Below are 24,192 nucleotides of genomic sequence, written 5' to 3' on the forward strand. Positions count from 1 at the left end.
AAACACAGGGGTACAGTGCTTAACTCCTCGTCTCCCACTGCTAGCTAAGCCGGAAGCCCAAAGGAAATTCCTGCAAAGGACCCTGTATCCCTGCGGAAGGAAGGGAAATCTGTGCGTGTGTCTGTGTGCATGTACATAAGGAGGGTCTACACCAGTTCAGATCCAGTACACATACACATTCATTCCCATGACTCCCCCAGCCCCGCTTCTTCTATGGCCCAGCTCAGGATGCACACCCGGAATCCATCTGTTCCACAACCCAAGCCTGGATCTGCCCTGGGGATGATTTTGGGACCATGTCAGAGCCATTTCCAGTGTGGCAGTCATGCTAGAGGCCTCCTGTGATGAAACCACTTTCACTAGTGGTTTAATGTGTTCTCTTAGAAAAACTGTTTGTTCTGAAAGATATATTGGTCTTTTTAGAAACATTTCTAGTGTTGGCTAAGATGTTTGTTACTCTAAACTCTCTTAGAGACAATTGGTTCAAGTCCTTTCCAGACCAGCTAAGGAAGTAAAAAACCCTACAGAGAGATGAAACACACTTCTCCCCACACCCTGAAGACATCCTGGAAGGCATGTGATTGGACGTGGCTGTGGTCATGGAGGCTGATACCAGTGCAGCTACAGTCCACTGGCTGATTTTCTCTTCTCTGCTTCGGTCAAAAAGACAACTTGGAGAAAAGTTTTACAGAAGAGATACTATTTATACTTGCCCTGTTACAGGTGTCCCTAACTCGCATATGACACAATTCATCTCCTATAGCACAATAAAAAAAAAGGGAAGTGTGGGGAGAGGACTTTAATTCCAAGTGAAATGTTATTACAGTCAAGAAATGTGTCGCTCAATGAAGTTCTGAAAAGATCTAAGTGTGAAGTTTGGGAGATTGGAGGCCCTTTCCTCCTTTACCAGTCCTCAGAGCCATGTTTGGGACCGGATGCTTTCTGTTCCCTTAACCTACAGAGCCACACAGAGCTGGGCTGGCCAGGGCCGAGGATTGCTGGAACAGACCAGGGACTCCCATTACCCTCCAAGATAAGTCAATGAGCTCTGCCAAGAAGGGACACTCTGGCAGTGCAGGCCAAAGGCTCCGTGTCCGGGGCAGAGCCCTGTACTTCCTCAGAATTCTCCTAGGGCTCTCTGGAGACATCACTGACAGAATGGGATCCCCTCTAAGAAAAGGGTCCCACATGACACCACCCCCAGGATTTTTTGCTCAGCCAATTTTCTTATTCCTGGGAAAACGCTCACTAGAGCAGAGCCCATGCCCTCTTTGGGCATATGCAATGAAAATGAATTTGCGGCTGTGCTCAGCCCTACTTGACATCCCTACTGAATTCTGCAGCTGCTGGCAGGCTCCTTGGCAGGCGGTGACTACCTGGATCTTCTGTGTCCTCAGAACAGGGCCCACAGAGGCTAAAGCACTGTGCTCACCAAGAAAACCCAGCTAGTCCGTGTCAGAGCCCAAAGGAGATTCCACAAAGTCTGCAGACCCAGGCCCTTGGCAGCCATCAGGCAGAAATATCAAGAAAACATCCTGCTTAAGCCGAGCTAAGCATTAGGAAGGGAAATCTGCTCTTACAAATCATGCAAGTTCCAAACTCAGATCATATTTGAGGATTATTGGATATTTGGGGTTCTCTCTACTCTATTTTTCTCCTGTAACGCTATGCAGAGACCTGTTTCTCTCATGCTGAGTGAGTGGCATTAAGGAATCCATTGGATCTGCTGCTGGCTCCCTTCTCCCTGAACAGGCAGACCAGGGAAGTGGGCGCAGGAAGACACTAAGCACTGAAAATTTCTGTGTTGCTTCTTATAGCATAATAATAATAAGCCTCTGAAATAGCTTAGCACTACTCATTTAAACTAACTGAGGGGAAAGCTAGTTTATAATCATTGTTTTAAAAATAGGAATAACAGATTATCTGAAAAGAAAGTTCTTCTAAGAACACGCCACACGAGAAGTTTACTGCTCATAAGCATAAGTTGCACAAAGTGGCCTTATTTAGTTGGCCTGTAAATGGATGCTTCTAAAGCACTTGAAAACTGTCTGAAGTAGGCTGAACAATTCCTGTTTTATCTCATGTATGTCTTACATCTACTTAGTGAAGCCTGATCGGATAATACACAGATGTCCCTGGAGACATGCAGGTAAATCAGCTTAAACAGGGTTTACTTTGGACTAGCTCTAAGTTCACAGACTCTGAATGAATATAGCTTTGCTGCACCCATCAATGCGAGTCCTCATTTTATTGAGCAATTCTATTCTTAGCTCCAAGAGGGGGAGGCAGACAGAAAGCCCAGCTCTCCATTCCATTCCCCTCCCAGGACGGCATTTAACATGCTGCTCCTGCCAGCTGGCGGGCAGCCACGCCAATGGCCCTGTCAGCACTGGCCATGGAGAATAAGAAACTCACCATAAAAGGCCAGAACTGCAGCAGAGCCGTGGGGAGGGGGGTAGGGAATGTGTGGCACTGTCTGGGGGTGGCCTGGGTAGGGGCAGGAGGTATCGGTTCTCGAAAGGCAGTTCAAAGTCACTGAGTCCAAAGTTACTCAAACAGGGACAGGTGAGAGAGAACACCAAGGAAAAGTGGGAATTGCTGCCTGATGATAGGATAGGGTGTGGGGTCAAAAAATACTTTCAGTATGGTCTAAATATACAGCAAGCCAGATCACTAGCACTCGTCCTCAAAGGCTCCTGACTCCTTGAGGAAAGTTATGGAAATAAGCACTTGGAGTCACCAAAGACAGAAAGAATGAGCAGAAGAAGGCCCCCAGTGGCTAAGGACACCCTCTTCTCCATCTGCTTAGGGCTGGAGGGAGATGCTGCAGAGCTTCCCCAGGCTTGGTGTGAGAAAACAATGGGGAAACTGATTCAACAACTCCCTGCATGGGGACTGCTTCTCAAAAGGCCTGCATGTCACCCTGAAGATCAAGTTTCTAGCCAGAGGTTTCTTTGCCTTTTGGGGACATTCTGCACCGGCTCACATGCCCATGAGTGGCGTTTGGAGACAGGTTGTTTGACAGCTAACTCTCACTCTTCTGCTTCAGTTTCCCCCCTGTAAGGCTGGAGGCACAGTTCTGTTCATCCTAGTCCTAAGTGAGGACATGAGGTGACTATGGAGGAGGAGAAGTGAGATCAGACTCAAGCAACCACAGAACGATAGAGCCACAAGAAGCTTCCAGAGTCACCCTCACCCTCCAACCTCATGCCTAGGTACAGCCGCAGAGATTCTAGGGGAAGAACCTAACTGCTGTCACCCAGGTCTGGTTCTATCAGATCCTTTTGTTCTGTGTGCCCACTTGTATGTTCCCCAGGAGTATGCATGGGAAAGCCCCAGGCACAGGGAGGAAATGTCAAGACCATCACACAACTGCAGGTTTTGTGCACTGCATGGGGGTCCCAGTGGAGTGGACCAGGCCAACCTCTGTTTCCCAAGGCCAGCTGTGAGCCTGGTTTGAGGTTGGGGGTGCACTCTTCTTCTAATTTTTACAAAAAGACCCCACAGAAAGCCAAGAGCAAATGGAAAACATACTCAGATCTCACACGTGTGTCAATGCACACCAGGTCAAAGTCTCTCATGTGCTCAGTGTATAAGGGCCACACAAGCAAAAGACATGGCCTCCTCTCCACCTGTTGGTGACTCCCTTTGTCCCTCTATGCCCTGAGCTCCTACCATGTGGGGAATCATGATGGACAGAGGGAGCTGACCAGGGCATGAAAAGAGTGGTTAGGAAAGAGGAGACACAGAGAATTTAAGAGTCAGTCTGGAGCTGGCCTTGTCATTACTGGGATGCCAGAGACTGGAAAAGGGAGTGGAGTTAGGGTTAGGAGACATGGTGACCTCAGAAGAGCAGTCCCTGCATACTAATGGGATATGTGGGTGAGGTGCAGTGAGCTGAAGAGTCGGGGGTAAGGAAGCAGAATTGGAGCTGAGACCCTCCCCTGCCAGAGAGGAGAGAGACAGAGCACATATGCACTACAGCAGGCTAACACAACAGCAAGACAAAGTATTGCAAGGGTTATACATGCCTGGGCATCCACTGAGATGACATTTTTGGACTGCTGAGAGGAGCCAGCAGAGAAGGGGAGTGTGAAGAGAAAAGGGGCGATGGTGGAGCCCAGAGCACAGGAGAAAGGAGCACCCTAGAGACAATGTCAGGCAAGACAACGTCAGGCCTTCCACAGAGCCTGGACCAGGAGTAGTGATGGGACAGGTGCAGACGCCAGTGGCATGGGGTCCATGACACTGAGCAGATTCAAGCCTCATTCTCTGTATCTCTCAGAGAAGCTACAGGCCAAGGCCACCAGGGACATCACTGATCAGAGGAACAGCACTTGAGGGACACTGCTGATCAGAGACAAGGACAAGGATTTCTGAGCAGCACTGCTCAGCTGCTCAGCTGGGTCTGGAGTTCAGAAGAATAAGTTTTGTGTTTGCAGGTGGATGTAATCTTCTTTCTGAGGTGGCCCCCGAACAGGAACAGGAACAGCGAAGTCAGAGGTGGCATCGAATCAGCTGAAAGTTGGTGAGGGTAGTGGGCAGTAGTGGACACAAGGGACAGGGCGCTGAAGGTGCCATGAGAGGCTGGAGTGGAGTGGCCCAAGGGCTCTGATGGCCAGAAACGCAGAAAAGCAGGAGAGAGCTGACAGAAAGAGGGTCAGAACAGGGAGGGGTCTGGAGTCTGCAGAAGCTGGGTCTAGTGTGAGAGTTGAGGAGCAGGGGTGGGGAGAAGTGGGCTGTGGGCAGGGAGAAAGGGTTGGAGGTGATGAGGTCCTGCAGTCGAGCATCCTGCCTGGGACTCTCGCAGCCCTCCCACCCCAACCTCCACACCAGACTCACCCACGACAGTGAGATTGACCTGGGCCTGCCTGCTGCCCAGCTTGTTCTCCACCAGCAGCGTGTAGCAGCCGCAATGCTCCTGGCGCGCAGCCAGGATGGTGAGCTTGCTGCCCCCCTCGCTGTTCTCCACCTTGATGTGCTCACTGTTCTGGATCTGTGGGCAGAGGCGTGTGCTGAAGACTCAGCCAGGGAGGAAGGGGCTCCTCCCTTCTTCCCTCTCCAGGGACACAGCTGGACTAGCTGCAGGGGCTCTGCTAGCCCATTCCCCTCAGGGTGCCCAGAGCTGGGGTGGGCCAAGCAGAGTGGGCTGGGAGTCTAGCTCAGCACTCTCTGCCCCCAGAACACAATTCAGCAGTGGCTCAGCCTCCTGTCACCGCTCTGAGACAGATGATAGGAGAAGGCATCTGGACCAAGTCATTCATATAGCTCACCTGCAGTGGGCTCTGCTTTTGTGTATGCTGTCCAGTGTAAAGACCATGGGCCAAATGTGGCTATTTAGAATTTAATTAAGTGGAAATGGAAATGTTCATCACCCGAGGAAGAGATAAACAAAGTGTGATACATCTAGGCAATGGAGTTTTATGCATTTATGAAAAAGAATCGACTGCTGATTCATGATACAACATGGAAGAGCCCAGTATCATCACACTAAATTAAAAACAAAAAATCCAGCATGTTCTTATCATTCCAGATACTTGGGAGGCTGAGACAGAACTGCAAGTTGGAGGCCAGCCTAGGATATATAGGAAGTTCAAGGTCAGCCTAGACTACAAAGTGAGACCCTGTCTCAAAAAACCCCAAATCAAATCAAATCAACAACAAACAATAAAATAGCCAGTGAGGTGTGGTGGCATACACCTATAATCCTAGCTAGCTGAGGATTGGAAATTCAAGCTCAGCCTGGGCAACTTAGTGAGACTCTATCTCAAAAAGTAAAAGGGGCTGGGGATGTAACTCAGCACTCCCTGGGTTCAATCCCCAGTACTGGGTTGAGGGGGGGTGCAACCTCCCAAAACAACTCCAGAACTCCAGGCACAAAAGACAATATATGACTCTGTTTCTGTGAAATGTTCAGACTAGGCAAAGGTCAGAGGCTGGAAGAGAGGAGAAGTGACAACTAATGGGCCTGGGGTTTCTTTCTGGGATGAGGAATTAGATAATGTTGATGCTCATATAACTCTGTGACTCTTCTAAAACCATGGAATTGTATATTTTAAAAGGGTGAATTGTGATCTGGGATGTAGTTCAGTGATGCAGTTCCTGCCTAGCATGCACGAGGCCCTGGGTTCAATTCCCAGGGCTGCTAGAAAAGGAGGTGTGTGTGTGAATTTTATAGTATGTGAATTATATCTCAACAAAACTGTTGTAAACTTTTAATCAACTGAAATTAAAACTAGCTCCTAGCTCCAGCCACATTTCATGTGCTCAATGGCTGCCCAGGGCAAGTGGCCACTCTAACGTTCAGCACAGACTCCAGTGAGCACATCTACCACTACAGATATTCTGATGGACAAGCCGGGACTTGGCTGGATGTCTCTAGAAAGGCCTGAGATGTCATCTTAGTTCAGGCAATAGCACCAAAGTGGGCCAATAGCAGCAATAGGGCCAATGTGCTATAGATAGAAAGGCCACCTTCTCTTCTCCATCTACTTTCATCCCTGAGCTGGGGCAATCTGAATGGCCTGGAAGCAGAGTGACAGAGGGTTCAGAATCAATCCTCCCTCCTGAAGGGTTCCTGATCCAGGGCCAGCCCACCATTCCAGGGTCCCTGCTGATGGGCCACACACTACCAATGGGAGATTGGTGGGGTGGTTAGGTCCCTCAGGTTCCTCTAAAAGCTGGTTGTTTGGAAATTCAAACACTTTTTTATAAGAACCATTACTACAAACTGTAGCTAGATTTCTGGGCCAGTCAACCAAAACTCTTATTTAACATATAATTTATCTATCTAAATACTCAGATCAACTTTGATACCTTCAGCATGTGGTAAGTTTAAGTTATTATCACAGACAGTAATCAGTGGGCTGGCAGAGAATCCCAGAAAGCTCATGGTGTCAGGGAGGTCATCTGAGGCCTTGGTTCATTTTTCTTGACCCTGAATAGGATTCTAGGTAGCAGTCACAATCAGGTGGGGCAATGGGTAGTAGCTTTATTATATAAAATATCTATCCCTCGTGGCTTATTAGTAGGCTGGAAGAAAGGTTAGTATGAACTGAGGTTTGGTGGGTGGGGTCTCTCCATTTCTAACATGATGAAGATTGACGCTGTCCATGTCACAGCCACGATTCTCACTTCTGTGGGCCCAGGGGGCTGGGGGTTTTCCTTAACCCCCGCATGACTGACCTGCTTTCGGAACTTCATCCAGGTACAGGTGATGGGCTGGCTGCCGGCCACTTTCCCAAACAGCTCCACAGGCTCTCCTGCACGCACCTTCTGGTCCTCCGGGAACTGGATGATCTGAGGGGGCATAGCTGGGAGAGAACACGTGACAAGTGAGTGCAGCAGAGGGGCCCAGGCATTCTCCAGCCTTCAGGAGCTTCAGGGTAAGACTGAGGGCACTGCCCACCGTCTGGAATATCTGACCTTGGGCACCTGCTAGGCTTGTTCAGTTTTTATTCAGGGCCCCTCAGAAATGACCCACATACTTTATATAGCACAATTCTCTATCTCTTGGTTGTGCTGGAGTTGGTGTCTCACCCTAGTTGTTTGAATCTGCATCCCACCTCATTCGTTAATCTAGCGGTGCCCTGCCTTCGAACCTCTGGGCCACCCTGGCTGATGGGCTCAATATGGTTTAGGCTTTTAAATGTCTTTTCGTGGAAAACAGACAAGGGTTCCATGGAAGGTGGACATATAGAGCAAGGGGGAAAAGCAGCACGAATGGGTCATCTACACAAGACTGACGGTGGAATTTCTAGAAGGGAATTTCCAAAGTTGCCAGGACTGTGAGGTGCTATACACACAGGCAGGACAGAGGGACACAGGAGAGAACAAGGGTGATATATTTGCTCCAGGAGCAGATTTGGCCTGACTCATGTAGAGCTGGAAGTGCAGAAGGGTCTACTGATTACATAGTCAAGTGAACATTCTGCAGGAAACTCCCATGGCCACGATGGGGCTGTGACTAATTACCTGCCTTCGGAGATGTCTTGGGGGTGGGTTTCTTTTTCACAGTTGCATCACCTGAAACAAGAATGTTCACAGGTTATTTTCTGTCACTTCTGTTTTCTATAAATCTGAATCCAAGGAGGTTGTGGTTTTGCCCACTGGCGCCTCATCTGGGGAGAGCCTTCATTCCGACCTGTCCTTCCAGAGACCTCCTTGCCCTCTCATGTAGACAGCCTTGTGGTCAGATGAATGCTAGTTCTCAGGGGCCTTGGCAGGGGTCCCTGCACCTCTAATGAGATAAAACCTCTCAAAAATGCCTAAGCCCTCATTGTCCTATTCAAAGATGATAACTGCAAACTCACTAACTACTCTCTCACCCGAACTTTCAGGAAACCTAGTAAGGAAATTATGTCAGATAACTAACTAAAATTAGCTTTTGGTGTAGATCCAAAGGTCTCAGGCTTCCTTTGGGTCATAGAGTGTGAATTGGTGGCTTTCATTTTTCTTTCTATTTTTTTATTAAAAAAATTTTTTTTGGTACCAGAGATCGAACTTGGGATCTTGCGCTTGTGAGGCAGGCACTGGAACCACTGAGCTAAACCCCCAGCCCCCTTTTCTTTCTTTTTAAAAAAAGTGTTTGTTGAGTGGATCAACAGTGAATGAATGAATGAGTGAATGATGTCCCTTTCCTACTCTGCTTTCCCCCCAAAAATGAAAAGTGAGTCAAACAGAACCCTTTTGCAGTACAACCTATTCATTTGCTAAATAACAACATGGTACACATGCAGAAATATCCATAGCTATCTTCATGGGTTGTTTTCATATTTCTTCGGGTCTTTGCTCAAAAGACACCTAGCCTATTTATCCAAGTGCAATGAAAACTTGCATGAACACAGCCGCATGTGAAGTTTCTACAGAGCTGCTCCAAAGCAGGAGATATGTCAAGCTCCTAAGCCTGAGGATGGATGAACTATGGCACAATGGCACACTGAAATACTTCTTATCAATAAAAAAGAACCAACTATGAATACATACAACACAGACAAGTCATAATTTATCTTTCCCTTTAGCTAAGAGAAACCAGATTCAAAGGCCACACACTGCATAATTCTGCTTATGTAACATTCTAGATGAGGCAGAACTGTCTGCTGAATGGACAGAGGACAGATCAGTGGCTGCCAGAAGTGAGGTGGATGGGCCTGAGATCCACGGGGTCCAGGGAAGCGTGCTGAGGGGATGGAGTTGTCTCTTGACAACTTACACAAGTTTGTCAAAGCTCATAGAAACCTGTTCTAGAAATGGTGAAGTTTATGGCAGGGAAATTATACTTTAATACAAAAATGAGAAAAGGCCACATCACCAATGCAGTCTTCCTTAACCACCCTATACTTATTCTGACTTATAATCCCCCCAGGCACTTATCAACATTTGACAAACTATACAGCTTCTTTACTTACTGTCTGCCCTTCCCTTCCCACTGCAGCGTGAGCTATTTGAGGGCAGGGACCCTTTTTGCTTACTGCTGTAAACCTAACGAGCCTGGCAGATATCTGTTGAATGAATAAGTGGGTTAATATTGACAGCAGTTCACCCACTGTAGATTATAGAGGGGCAGCACCATGGGCAGCTTGGCTGTAGAGTGGCTCTGTGACACAGGCAGGTTAGCCAGCTTTGAGAATGACCAGCTGTGCGTTTCTACCAAAGGGAGAGTGCTGCTACCCAACTGCATGCTCCAAGAGGACTCCTGAAAGGAGGGAACCCCTTGCAGAAGCATTCTGTGGGGTCACAGAGCTGATGACAACAGCTACATGGTTTTCCCACAGCCATCCTGACTCATTTCCACCCATGATCCATCTGTTCATCTCCAAGAACTTACTGAAGGCATGTGTGCTCAGAAAATGCTAACCAGTGTATGCTACCAGCTGGGTACTGAGGAGAGAACCAAACCAATGTAACACAGTAGGCTTAGCTGGTCCACAGGACTCGCTATTCTACCTTGTGTGTCCTACAGGTCATTTATAGGACAATGGTAACACTTGGATATGGTCAATAAATTAATATCAATATTAACTTCCTATTTTGATAATCAAGCTGTGCTTTATATGAGATCTTCCTTGGGTTTAGAAAAAGTTCACAATGAAGTGTTTCAGTGTACAAGGTGTATGGGTACAACTTTCTTACAAACTGCTCATAAAACAGTGTATATTTATATACGTGTATATGTGTATGCACATGTATGTGGAGGGGCAGAGGAAAAAGAGGAAAAGAGAACATAGGAAAAAGCAGACAGTAAAACATTAAAATTTGAGGAACTTGGATGAAGGGCATACAAGAGTATCTGTATTAGTTTTGCATTTTTTTCTGTAAATCTGAAATTACAGTATTTCAAGTTAAAAAGAAAAGAAAAGACATGGTATCAAGTCAGCATGACTCGGTTGCTCAAATTTGGCAGAGACAGGACACTGCGGTTGTAGACAGTAGGAAGGCTCAGTAGGGGGTGGGAGTGACCTGAGAACTACGGGACCTCTGACTTAGAGAAAGGACAGCCCAGGCCAGCAGCCAACGGGGTGCAGTGTCCACAAGTGGTGTTTGCTGGAGGTTGGCCAGAGCATGGGGCTGGTATCAGAGAGAGCGGCAGAGTGAAGAGGTGCAACAAGTGAAATTAAAGAAAATTCAGTGTCACTAATCATGGTCCTCCCAATGCATACGGGCAAGAATATCCAATTAAGGACCTGCACGGCCAAAGAAAGAGGGCTTCAAGGGAAGAAGAGAGGCCATCTATCATGGCAGACCTGACCTGTTAGGAGGGAGGAGGCCAGAGCCTCAGGGTGTGGCTGTGTTTGGGCTTTAAAGAGGTGATTGTTAAAATGGCTAAGCCTGGACCCTAATGGAATCTGACTGGTGTCCTCATAAGAAGAGATTAACAGGGAGGGAAGGAAGAGAAAGGAGGACAGGGGGAGAGGGGGAGGGGAGAGCGAGACAGACAGGCAGGCAGGCAGACTGAGACTGCATAGACATCCACACACACAGAAAGAAAGCGATAACCATGTGAAGGCACAGGGAGAAGATGGCCTTCTACAAGCCAAGGGCAGAGACCTTGAGCTTAGATTTCTGCCCTCCAGAACACTGAGAAAACAAATTCTGTTGCTGAAGCAGCAGTCTGGTACCTAGGGATGGCAGCCCCAGACTACTGTAGCTTGGAGGAGCTTCGGTGGGATGGGAGTAGGGTGGGAGGGGACAGTCCCTGGGGTAGCAGAATAGAAGAGTTCAGAGTGCTGCCCTGTGCTGGAAGCTCCAGTAAAGCCATGTGGGTAGAAGCACAGCCCTAACTACTATAGATCTTTCAGTGTTACAGTTAAATAGGATCAAAGGCCACATTTTTCAGTTTGCTCTGTAAATTTGGAGCTACTGCTGTTTGAACTGGTTAGCATTTGAAGCTGGCTAAGTCCTTATCAGTAAAAACAATTTTAAATGTTAACAATGTTCTGCATGCTATACATATTTTATATGAGCATCTGCTGGAATCCATTAATGGTGTTCTGGGCTCACGAGGGAAAGAACCACCTGATTCTAAACCCCAGTTTCTTGGCAGGAGCTTCTCAACCAAACGTGAGCATGGCACCTCCTCAATTTATGAAGGAGACAGAGTCTCATACGAGTCAGATGGCTTGCCAAGTTGAGCAAACCAGGTATGGCCCAGCTAGAGACAGGACCATGGCCTCCTGCCACCCCATAAATCTAGCTGCTTTCTTTCCCAGCTGACACTCTGCTCCACCCTCAAATCCAGGCTTTTGAGACCCCTCTCTGTCCCTTTGCAGAACTGGAGAGGGACCATGGGCTCTGGTGCTGCACTTGGCTCATAGATACTGCTCGGTCACTCACTAAGCAGTGTGGCTTAAAGCTCATTACTTAACCTCTTGAAGCTTCAGTTTCCTCATTTTTAAAAAAACACGAAAAGCATAAATAAAGCCTGTTATAAATATAGCATACAGTACATGCTCTACCAGCCTGTCCTCCATTCACCCCTCCTTCCCAAGTAAGTAATACCCTTCTTTGCCCCATGGGACAAATTTAGCTCTTTCAACTGTTTAGCATGCCATCTGGGGCACAGTTCATGACAGCTCCAGGACTACATGCAGCTCACTGTGGCACCTTGTGCTCCTTCTTCCAGTTCGGATGCCCAGTAAATGCTTTTGCTGATTCAGATGCCCAAATTCCAAGTGCTCCTTGGGCCACTAATCATTTCCTGTCCTTGGGACTCACCTTTCTTTTTTGGGGGGACTCACCTTTCTTATCTCATTATTCCTGCTGGCCCTTTGTCTCTCAACCCCTTCTCTGACACCCCAAGTTTTTGGCACCTGCCACTGTCAGAGAGGAACATCCTCAAAGGAAAATAAAATTCAGCCATCTTCTCAAATCCCAGGATGGCTACTGGCCAGGGGGTCAGGCAAGGAGGGCAGAGCACATCCCCTGTTTGCATGTGCTCGGCCTCCGGGGAGTAGCTCAGCTACACCCCATGGGCTGTGTATGCTTCTGACCCCAAACACTCACTGCTGCTCTTAGAGTCCACTTTGTTCCCTCTCCTGCCCACATTTCCTCAGGAGCAAGCTCTCTCTCCTGAGCCCAGGCCCCTGCATCCAACCACCGGTGAAGCCAAATGCATCCTGGAAGCCCACATGTTCAATGCCAAGTCCAGGATCTTTTTCCCAAACTGCTCCTTGCCCCTATCTCTCCAAAGGCTCCCTCCCTGCCCACAGCCTGTCACAGATGCCCACTGACTCCATTAACTAAATACCTTTTCAGCCCGCTACTATCCACATGTCCACCATCACCATTCCAGTCCAAAGTGTACCATACCTAGGCCCCTGGTCCCCAGGCCTGCCCTAGCACAAGGTGGCCAAAGTGAGCTTTCTCAGATGCACACCTGAAATCGCTCCGTTGTTGAAACCTCCTCAGTGGCTGCCTCCTGCCACTCAGGACCAAGTCCATCTGGTCTTACAAGGTCTCTAAGGCTCTGACTTTGGCTTTCTTCTCTAGCCTCTTTCCTCCTCCTTCTGAGAACACCCTTCACCACACCCTCTGTACTCAGTAATCATGGTTCTCAAAGTTTAGCGTGCATTATCATGACCTATAAACTTGTTAAAAATAGATTCCAGGCTTCCAGGTGCTGCTGGTGGTCCCTGCGTTGTCCTTTGGGTGGCACTGCTCTGTATTCCACACTGAAGATCTTCCAGTTTCTCTCACACCAGTCTCTCACCTTCAGCTCTTTGCACATGCAGATCCCCCTTCCCTTGGCTGACTCCTGCACACTCTTCAGGCAGGTCTCAGCTCAGGGAGCACGACTCCAAGGTGGGGTCATCACAGTACTCATGTGAAGCACGGTCACTGCTGAAACTGCCCCAACATGCACATACCATGGCAAGTGCCTCGGGACAGGATCAGAGTTCACCTTCTGCATCCCCACTGCTGACAGAACGCCTGGCTCATGCTTGACAAGTGGCTGAAAAGGGTGTGAGTAGAACCCCAAGGGTCTCTGTGAACCTGAGAATTCCCAAGGAATATCCTACCCGGCCCTAGGCTCTGATGTTGAGAGCCCCAGCCCAGGGACTTGAATTTTTAGGCAACTTCCTGGGACAAGGAAAAGTCTCTCTCTGTCACCTCCTAGATCAAAACTGCCAGGTACTAAGCTTTCCTTTAGACCAGAGACTGAGGTGAGAAGTGACAAAACCTGACAAAGTCATCATGAACCTAGTACTGGATCTGGAAGCCTCCTGGGAAAGCTGGGGCACAGCTGGGGAAAGGCCTCCAATATCTCATGTCTGGTTTCTGTCTTTTTTTTTTTTTTTTTTTTCTAGGTACCGGAGATTGAACTTGGGACCGTGTGCTCACAAGGCAGGCACTGGAACCACTGAGCTAAATCCCCGGACCTGGTTTCTGTCTTTTGCTTCAGCCTGCACTTGCCCAAGCTGAACTTAGTCCTGGCCTCCAGAATCCTCCTTCTGTTCTGGGAGGGAGGGGTTCAGTCCCTCCCATAAGCTTCCAGGCTGCTCAGTCTAAAGGCAGATGTGTGTCCCTGCCCCAAAGAGGGAAAGGGTCTGAGAGAAGAACTAGGGAGCTCGTGTTAACAGTCTTGGTACAGTCAGGTCCCTGGATCTCTGCCTCTCTGGGGACATTTCCCTTTTTAGGTAGTTAACTAAAAATAGACATCAAACATTCAAACCCATCAAACCCCAAATCAGCATTCATTTTCTGCCAAAGGCTCCTGACAGGGACACAGGTTGAGTGAGTATGGATGAGCACTTGCCCCATGGATGATGGAGAAGCCTAGGCTGAAAGGCTGAATCCTGCTTCCTGGGGCTGGGCAGGTTCAAGGCCCTGGGTCCCTTGGCTCCCTCCCCTGCTACACACACTACCCCTTTCAGTGTATCTTTACAGACTGGTGGAGAAATAATGATTGTTTTCCCAGAATTAACATCTTTGGGAAAACGTCCTACTCACCTTCTCTCAAGGTGGGTCATACTAGAAGATTCCAGAGAACACAGCTCCTCCTGTTACTGCGAACACCATTCGCAAGGTCTCAGGACATAAAAATGTCAGGATGTCTGTGAAAGAGGCATGGCTGGACCAGTGGGCCAGCTTGGCTTGGGGGGTGCCCCCTACTGCTCCCTGGGGAGGACCCATCCTGCCAGTTAACTGGCTTACAGGAATCCCTGGAACAGCCAGGTGAGGAGCTGGAAGGAGGTGCCCAGAGGGCAGACACCACATATGTGTGTGAGGAGACAGCTGCCAGGCACTGTTACAGTCATGGACCAGTGTGTGGGTTGGGAGTCGGTGGGGTTGGTGCCCACTTTCAGAGTGTCATGGAAAAATCCCAGCTCCTCATCAGGATCCTGCATCTTTCACAGTCAGGTGAACCTTGATGCCAAATCCCAGCCTTTCCAGCATTTGCTCCCAGCCCTTTGAATCCTTCCCAGATTTAGCATTTTCTGTGGCCTGCAGACAATGTTTAAAAGAAGGATTTGACCCTAGAAAAACCTTCATGGAAATGAACACTGTTTGTTATCCAAAGATGCTTTCAAGTTGACTTGCCTTTTGGTTTCAGAGAGAGACACATACAGGAGGCCCAGACAAAGATAGCTAAAAGCATTGTAATCTGAGATGGTGACTGGGATGGTCCAAAGTGACCAACGTCAGAATTGAGCTCCAGGCCAGGCATAGAATACAAGGGATGTTGCGCTTGCATCATTCACAAATCACAGAACACAGACAGGGCAGGGACCCTTAAAGCAGGGGAACTCATGAATTGATTAAAAAACCAAATAGGAATCATGAATCTACTCAGAGGCCAGCTGCTCAAGGTATAAAAGTCGCATGTGAATATGGTCATTTATCTCTTTTCTGAACGATCATCAGCATATATAGACTGACAGGAGTAGTCCGAGTCTGTTATCATACTGATATCAGTTCATCTGTATTTTCTTTTCTGGGTGTTGGGGATTGAACCTACAACCTCACACATGCTAGGTCTATTCTCTACCACTGAGCTACACACCCAGGTTGCCTCCCTCCTGTATTTTTTGTTTGTTTGGTTGTTTGTTTGTTTTCAAAATTGGGGATTTAACCCAAAGCCTTTGCACTGAGCTATATTTCCAGCCCTTTTTTAAAATTTCAAGCCAGGATCTCACTAAGTTGCCCAGGTCAGGCTCAAACTTGCTATCCTCTTGCTTCAGCCTCCCCAGGTGCTGAAATTGCAGGTGTGAGCTGCCACACTCTGCTTCGATTGCACATTCTAAAGTTATTTCTTAAGTCCCATTAATCTGTCCTACACATAGGCAGCAGCGTGCTTATCTTTCTTCACACAAGACTCCTTAGAACATCCCTGCATCCAGCTCCCCACCAGCTGGAACACCTTGAACCTGGTCCTTCCATTAAGGCCCCTCTCTGTGGACACTCACACTATATGTAACCCCAATGTGTCCACTGTGGCTCCACACTTCTCCACACAACAGGTGACAGACAGGACGGACAATCAGCCAGCTTCACCTGAATAGTGTCACACAAATTCTTTTTATCTGCTGGGAAAGGCCTGGGGTCAGCCAGGGAAATGCCCCACTGAACAGGTGAGGAGACTATGGTCCAGAGGGATGGAGGACTTTGATCAACGCTACCTATTTAATTAGTGGGAGAAACAAGATTTTGTCTCCGACATTTTTATTTTTATTTTTTTGGTGGTGGTAGTGGTACTGGGGATTGAACCCAGGGCCTTTGCACTGAGCTACATCCCTAGCTCCTTTTTATTTTGGGGGACAGGATCTTGCTAAGTTTCTAAGTTATCCAGGCTAGGCTCCAACTTGTGATCCTCCTGCTTCAGCCTCCCAGAGTGCTGGGATTAGAAGTGTGTGCCACAATGCCCAGCTCATCCCCTAGTGACCTTGTTATGCCCAGTGCCTGAGTGTTGCCCCAGAACTGATCACATACCAGAGGGTGCCTGGCGAGGGAGTGGCTGAAAAGGGTGAGAGTAGAACCCCAAGGGTCTCTGTGAACCTCAGAATTTTCTGGGCCTGTGTGTATCTCTCCCTTCTGACTCCAGGATAGCAGATGACCCACTCTGGGCTGAAGGGGTAAATAAAGTGTTCCAGGAGTGTTGGTATTAAATTCCCACAAAGAGGAAAAAAAGACAGCTATCAAGGACATTATTGGGGCAACTGACAAAAATGGAGAGCAGACCGGGAATTGATTAGATAACAGCATTGGATTAATGTCAGAGTGCTTGATTTCAACAACTGCATTGTGGTTATATTCTTAGACATGCAATGAATTAGACGTCAAAGACACAGTCTCTCTAATATAGTCTCCATCTATGTAAATGCAAATATATTAATATATACACAAAGAAGGGTAAAACAATGGAACAAAATGTAAAGGTGAATTTAAGAAAAGAGGGTACAAAAGTACCTTGTTCTATCATTGCAGATGTCCTGTAACTTTGAAATTATAGCCAAGTAGTTATTCAGAAGTTGCATTGACAGGTATGTAGCGAGCCTCTGGCAGGTCTCTTGATCTAGTGTCACATGCCACCTGTTGCCCTTCTCCCCTGCTCTCAGGGTAGCCAAGCCTCTGCCAGCCCCATGGGCCACCTCCTCTTGCTGCCCTGGGGGCTCCAGGAGCACTGTCCACCTTGTGTGGACTGTACAGTTGGCCCGAGACTACGGCAAGGTGTAAGGGGCGGTGACTGGGACATAGAGCAGGGACACTGCGTCATCCTGTCTAGCTGGGAGGCCCTGGGCAGGACAACTTCATCTCTAAGGCTCAGCCTCACTCATCTGTGAAATGGGAACAACTACTATTTGAAGCACAGTGGAGTGGGGCTTGGCTAAACAACACAGATGGAACGCCAAGGTGACAGCTGTGTGCAGGAACTCAAAACGCTCTGGGTCGCTCAACTCAGCTGCCCTGATAACCACCACCTGAGGATCTGTGCAGCCCCCACCCCAGCTCCCACTTCCTCTCTCACTAAGTCACATCAACTACACTCCTGTCCTTCTTCACGACCTGCCCAGTCTCCCAAACCGCCCCCAGCTCCCTCCTATATGTGTGCATGGTGCCTGGCAGGTTACAGCACTTGTCAGCGTGTCTGCTAGGATGGGGGCAGAGAGGCTTGGCCTTCCCTCCTGCTCCTCAGGGCCTGGCCAGTGAGGTTCCCAGGCCACAGTGTGGATGAGCACTGTTTGCTCTCACTCTCAACAGCTGGCTCAAAGGGCCAAACGACCTTGCTGGGGACAGGTGTGTGAACAGATTGGGACAGGGCCATGATCTGACAGGAGACCACTTGCTCTTCCCTCAGGAAGATGGATTTTCCCTTAGGTTAGGTATTACTCAGCCTACAACAAAAGTGAGCACACACACAGCCAGACCACTCACGGAATGCGACATGCCTAGGACTGGAGACAGGAGTGCTATGAGGAAGAGGCATGTGGCCAGGGCATACAGACTGCATGATTCCATTTCTAAGGGGAAAAAAAATCCAACTAATGTATTTGCAGAGTCATATATATATATGTATATATGCAGAAAAAAGTAACTGTGAATATATCTGTAGGTCAGGGCCGGAGGTTTGGCTCAGTGGTTCCCCCACCTGCCTTGCAAGTGCAGGGTACTGAGTTTGATCCCTGGTACCAAAATATATATATATATGTATATATATACATATATATATATATATTTACACACACATATATATCTGCAGGGTGAGTGGAATGAGGGGTGGAGGAAAGAGAGGACTTTCACACTCTACTTCTTATATTTCTATACTGTTTAAAATGCTTAAAAAAGAATACATGCACATATTACTTATGTAATTCATAAGCAGTAAATTATTCCCAAAAGAGAAAAAACTGTAGACCCAAAGGACATCCTATTCATTTCCTACCTGTGGGCAGCCACCTCCTCAGAAAGCTCCAGGAACCAAGCCCTGAGGTGTCTGTTGCTGGGGTGGAGGCTTCTGAAGGACAAGAGGGTGGGAGGTGCAGGTGGAGAGGAAACAAACCATCCTGCCAACACCCTGAGGGGTAACAGGACAGCAGAGGCATGCAAAGTGACCTCAGGATGCGTGGAGAAGCGCACTCCCATTCTTCAGGGTGGAATGTTGGTCACTCCAGTGTGGAGGCTGTCTATACAGCGAGCCTTTCCCCCTGCCAGATAAGCACTGCTGGAGCCAAGTCTGTCAGTAATGTGAGTGGAAACACTTCCTGGCATCCCTGCTCCTCCCCAATTTAGGGTTGCCTTATGTCACAGGGCTGCTTGCTTGCACCCCTGATGCACCAAGATACTCTGAGGATATTGGGGTGAGGGGCAGGAGGTAGCCCCACCTTTCAGAGGCGGCAGGAGATCCCCTCTGCCACTCAAGACCAACAGTGGGGTCCCCGCTCCTCTCTGGGCAGCTGCTTTCCAGCTTGGTTCTGATTTAATTGGTTTGTAGTGCAGCCTGAGCAGTGCTGGTTTCTGAGCTCCCCAGGTGAGTCTAATTTGCAGGCAGGGCTGCCAGTGCTCTGGAGTTGCGTGATGACAACTTGATTTGGGTTTTCCACAGCCTCCTGCCCTCTGGGGCAGAGCCAGCTCCTTATCTGCTCACTGTCCTGCTCTTTTTTTTTTTTTTTTTGGTACCAGGGATCGAACTCCGGACCTTGCGCTTTCGAGGCAGGCACCGGAACCACTGAGCTAAATCCCTGGCCCATGTCCTCCTCTTATTTTTCTCCTCTACAGCTGCCTCTGACCCCGCCTCAACTCCCCCAGGATCACACTGGAATGGGGTTCCAGAGCTGGGGAACCTGGAGGTGAGCCAGCATGTCATCCTGAGTCACAGTCCCTGGCACTTTTCTAAGAGTGACATCTTGCCTGCTCATAGTGCCCCACAACTTAACACAGCAGGGCCCAGGTAATACTTTGGGAAAATAAAACTATTAACCCATTCCTTGTAGGTTCTTCTTAGTTTTGTTTCTGTATTTCCAACAACTTTTTAAATATCTACCCTTAACAATGACTACTCCACTATTCTCAAAGATGTTTAACTTGCTTTGGTTAAATGTTCATAGGAAATTCTCACTTTACTTTGGCTGCCCACCACACCAAAGCCTGAGAACCCACTCCCACTCCCTCCCCTTAACCCCCAATTCTCTGGCTGGCCGGTGTTCAAAGAATCCAAAACCATCATCAAATACATTGCCTTACAGAGAAAAGAAAGAAGAGAATAAAGTAATGTCATAACACACTGCTTTGTAATGGGAAAAGAGAAGAGGTCTCTGAAGCAATTCGGCCAGGTGACTTTCATCTCTTAGTAGGGGTAAATGAGAGTGTGTCTTATCTTCTGCTCGCTTTAAAACAGAGTGTGCTGGGGAGTCCAAGCCACTCTGCAACTTGTTAAAATTACAGGAATCAAAGAATACTTTTGCTAACAAAATTACACTAATAATCATAGTCAAAGCCAGGGTTACATTATGACTTTTGAGGATTTAAGGGACTTCTGCCTTCATGGGCCCCTTTCTCCATTAAAAACAAATTATACATATATTTTAAAGTATATAAAAAATATATGTATTATACTTTAATTTAAAAAATTATATTTTACGGGTCAGGGATTTAGCTCAGTGGCACCGTGCCTGCCTTGCAAGTGAAAGATCCTAAGTTTTATCCCTGGTACCTCCAAAAAAAAAAAAAAAAAAAAATATATATATATATATATATATATATATTACAGCTAATCAGGTATAAAGATGAATATATTAGTACTATGAATTAAATATACTGTCTTAGAACTAATCATTCATTTTTTTCTTTTAATTTTATACAATGGCACATTTCTACAGGCCTGTAAAAGCAGTGTAGATAAGTAGGCCCTAGGGGAAGCAAGATCCAAGAGGACGAAGGAGGCTGTTTACTGTCTTGGTCAGGAGAAGGTCCGCTCTCCCTTGACTATTTACGCCACGCTATTTACGACTTGGGGACACCAGTGAGGGTCTTCCATGAACACAGCACTTGTCCTTCTGAGGGCCCAGGTGAGGCTATCCGAGAGCAGGTGAGGACATGGGGAAGCTAGGCGGTCAGGGGAGGAGGGAGGTGCTGATGCTGTAGGAGCTGCAGGGAGGAGAGACTGGGGCCGAGGGAGTCAGCCAGGAAGGTATCCAGTGGAGAGAGGGGCCAGAGCAAAGGCGTGCAGGAAGGAGCCTGTGCTCAGTGAGGAGCTCAGTTCTGCTTGAGTATAAACAGGAGTAAGGAAGGTGGGAGGCAGGGCTGAGAGAGAGGCACCAGCCAGGACACTCATCGGCACACATGCGCACAGCACGGGGGAGCGGGGGGAAGGTCCAGGGCGCACAGACAGGTGAGAGGTTCATGTCTATGGGACTTTGTAGGTGCTGGGACCACTGAATACTTCAGACTGGGGTGTAATGATCAGCGCTACAATTTAGATGGGGTTCCCTGGCAAGGCTGTGGCACCGGGCAGCAATTCAGAGCAGCTCCTGAGGAGGTCTTGACGACAAGTTAAAAGGTCGCGAGTGAGCTGAGTGGGGCCGGGTAGGGGAACAAACAAGATGGTGGTAGGGTGGGATGGGTCAAGAAAAGGCCACTGGCTCGGTCCCTGGGAGCCACTGGGCATCCTGAGGCATAGGCAGGATGGGTGCTCAGGGGGCAGGGGCTCTGCCGATGCCACGCCTGGTCCCAGGGGTCCCTGCCTTTTCAAGGGGATGTCGGGCTGGTACTCACTCTCCGTTCCTAGCACAGGGGGAAGAGAGCTCTTGGACCTCCGGGATTTCAACTCCGGGGCCTTGGTGTTCTCTCCGGCCTGTGCATCTGGAAGAAAACAGGCAACACAACATCAGTCAGCAGCTGTGCAAGGAGCAGGGCAGAGGAGGCACCTCAGTCAGAATCCCACCGCCACGCCTGCAATGGCCCACCCAGCCCACACTCTGCCCTGAGGCCAACACTGCCTCCCCAGAAGCACTGAAAGAGAGTGCTCCTCAGGGCTGAAAAATGAGGTGGCGGCCTGGAAAACTGGAAGGACAGGTTACTGGGAGCTAGTTAACAGTGGCAGCAGAGGCTGCCAGAAATAACGGCCGCTGGCAGGTCTGGGCAGTTGTCCCCCTCTGCTTCAGATAGCCGACCTTTCTTTCCCTGGGCCTTGATCTGGAGAGCACTCTGGAGGGAGAAGTCTCACACTGAGGAAGGAGAGATGGGTCCCTGCCCTTGGGCTCACAGATGGGAGGAAGCTGTGGTCTCTGATTTCACAGACTTGCTTTTCCCTCAGGCCAGACAAGGCCTTGAGCAGGCAGCTAGCAAACCTCACCTTGAGACTGAGGTGAAGGCCCACTGCAGGCTCCTGCAACCCCTCTCCAAGGCAGGCCCTATGAAACCCTGCAGCAGCCATTGGCCAGGGAGACTGGCCATGCTGGGCAGGTGGGCACACAGTTCCTCAGGCCTCTGCTCCATGTTCCCTCTTCCTTGCTACGGCAAAGCCTGGACAATGCTGGAGGAAACCCTCCCTTGTCCGGCAGCAGGGAAAGTCACTCTGGGCAGGGCAGAGCTGGGCAAAAACCACTTCCACTGGGACCAGAGGAGACTGGAATTTAAGTTGTTGGAGGGAAACTACTCAGAACTCAGATAAAAGTTGCTGGTGGAACAGCTGTCGCTACACTCCAGTGTCTTCACTGCTTCCTTTCCCCATAAAGAATACTCTTTGAGGACAAGCTGGGGGTGCCTCCCCCAGCCCCTTCCTGTCCTCTTTTTCCTGCTCCCTAGGAGAGGAAGCTCAGAGGGAGGAGGGGGACTTTCCAGCTGAGGCTTTGGCCACATTCCTGTGGTCTGGCTGGGGAGGAAGAACCATCTCACTGGCCCTGCCTCTAGGATACTAGGAGCACAGAATGGAGGGGCTGGGGACAGACCCTCTCCAGCCTGTGGACTGATTCCCAACTGGATGCATTTTGCCTTCTAGATAGCATCCAGGTCCTCTGCCTGTTTTAGAATAGCATTGCTTCTGAGGGTTAACTTCGCCACCTAATGCTGGCCTCTCTCCATGGGTTCTGGGTAGGCACCAGGCAGGCTCAACTCTGCAGCAGGTCAGAGGCTTCTGGGTTGTGGCCCTCACCGAAGATGGCCAAACCAATAGCTGTGCAGCTATGGTCCAGTCTGGGCCTTAAGCAGCACTTCTAGTGCTATATGATGGGGGAGAGGGGTGAAGGACAGAGATGGAAGACATCTTTTTAAGCAGCACTCGATAACCTAGGCCTTACCCTTCTCCCTTCCCTGCTTTGTGTCTCCCTATTCTTGCCAACTTCTGGAAGAACAAAGGAGCCCCAGATAGAGAGCCCACATTGTCAAGCTGGGATGTGTGGGGAGTTGGGACTCCAGGGCATCGGTTTCATGGGGACACAAGTGAAGAAGCAGGTGGTCCCCCAGGCCCTTAAAGAAAGGTGCATCCAGAAATTTCTTTCTTTTTTTTAACCCCTTTTCCTAGAAAAGGAGTACAGGGTATGTGCACAGTTCTGCATTCCTTTCTTCAGCAATCTTTTACTCCTGATTAAGTCCCAGAGCACAAACAAGGCAGAGAAAGAACAAGCAGGGTTCTTTCTTTACTGACGGAGAAACTTGGGCACAAACAAGCAAAGGATGAGAAGCCCAGTTTTCCTGGGCTCTTGAAAGAAGGGCAGCAGGTACTGACCCTTCTCCCTTCATGGATCATACTGGGCTTACTTCCAAGAATCCTCACTGTAGGGACCAAGAGAGCATAGTTCTGGTTTTGGCTTTGTCATCAGCAGCCTTGAAAACACGGGCAAATCATTTCAACTGCCCAGTGTTTGTGTTTCCAATCTGTACAAAGGGAATGACTCTTATTTTCTGTAACTCACAGTGTCTCAAGGCCCAAAGGGGAAAATGCAGAGTGCCTTGGAGAGCCAAGAAGGGTCATGTGCCTAAAAGAACTCACTCCTCCAGCTAATTGCATTCCCTTCCCTCCTGCTGAATCAGCTTGAATGTTCTCTGCCTTCAGAAAGCCCCGTGTCTGCCACCAGCCCGCCCTGGGATCCGGGGTGCAGTGTGTTTGTTCACTGGATATGCAAGGCACTGCCTGGTGGTGCTTTGAGCCTTGCTTGGGAAATTGTGCTGCACCTTCTCTTTCCATCTGGCTGTGAGGAAAGGACTCGGGTTTCCCTTTCAAACCAGGCACACTGCAGACCTGGAGACCCACAGTCCACCCCTCCTTGTGGGCTGTGCACATGTCATGGGGCTGCGCCAGGGACATGGAGCCACTAGGCCTCTGTGAGAACCACAGTAAGGAAAGGGCTGGAAGGACCATGTGCTTAATCAAAAACAGCTTTGTGCTCACACGGCTGCCCAGGGGATAAAAATAATAGTAACAAAAGTTTAAGAGCAGCTTGTATTTTTGTTCTATTTTAATCATTTTGTGATGAAACTGAACTTTGTTTCTAGATCTGGGCCCTAGGGCTGGAGTCCTTTTTGCTGGCCTGGTTGTGTCCCTGAAGAAGCTTGGGGAGGAAGATGGAGGTGTGGGGAAGTCGGGGAGCCACTGAAGAGAGGGAAACCTGTCCTTATATGGACAGTGCCGCACCCCTTCCACTCTCGGGCTAGCTCTGGATTCCTCCAAGATGGCATTTTTTCTTTTGTTTCCCCCAAGAGCTGGATCCCTGGCTCTGACCCACGTGGGGAAATGAGGTTTTGGGAGGCATCTGGGAGAAG

The 24,192-nt window shown here is 48.8% G+C and overlaps 1 protein-coding gene across 7 annotated transcripts in view; it reads right to left on the bottom strand.

Annotated features, from left to right (window-relative positions):
* Positions 1–24,192, bottom strand: part of Mylk (myosin light chain kinase) — a 251,216-nt gene that overhangs the window by 39,629 nt on the left and 187,395 nt on the right. For 6 of the 7 annotated variants that reach the window (XM_004873623.4, XM_087216248.1, XM_004873625.4 and 3 more), the window contains 4 exons: positions 21,208–21,294; positions 7,975–8,025; positions 7,186–7,313; positions 4,843–4,996 (listed from right to left, as the gene is read on the bottom strand). In XM_004873623.4, coding sequence (XP_004873680.2) covers positions 4,843–4,996; positions 7,186–7,313; positions 7,975–8,025; positions 21,208–21,294 — 420 coding nt within the window. The remainder of the gene's footprint in view (positions 1–4,842; positions 4,997–7,185; positions 7,314–7,974; positions 8,026–21,207; positions 21,295–24,192) is intronic. The other variant, XM_087216250.1, reaches the window with a different exon arrangement.

This window comes from Heterocephalus glaber, unplaced genomic scaffold, assembly GCF_053883595.1.
Source record: "Heterocephalus glaber isolate CG9 unplaced genomic scaffold, H.glaber_assembly_v1.0 deba00000122, whole genome shotgun sequence".
NCBI classification, from domain to species: Eukaryota; Metazoa; Chordata; class Mammalia; order Rodentia; family Bathyergidae; genus Heterocephalus; species Heterocephalus glaber.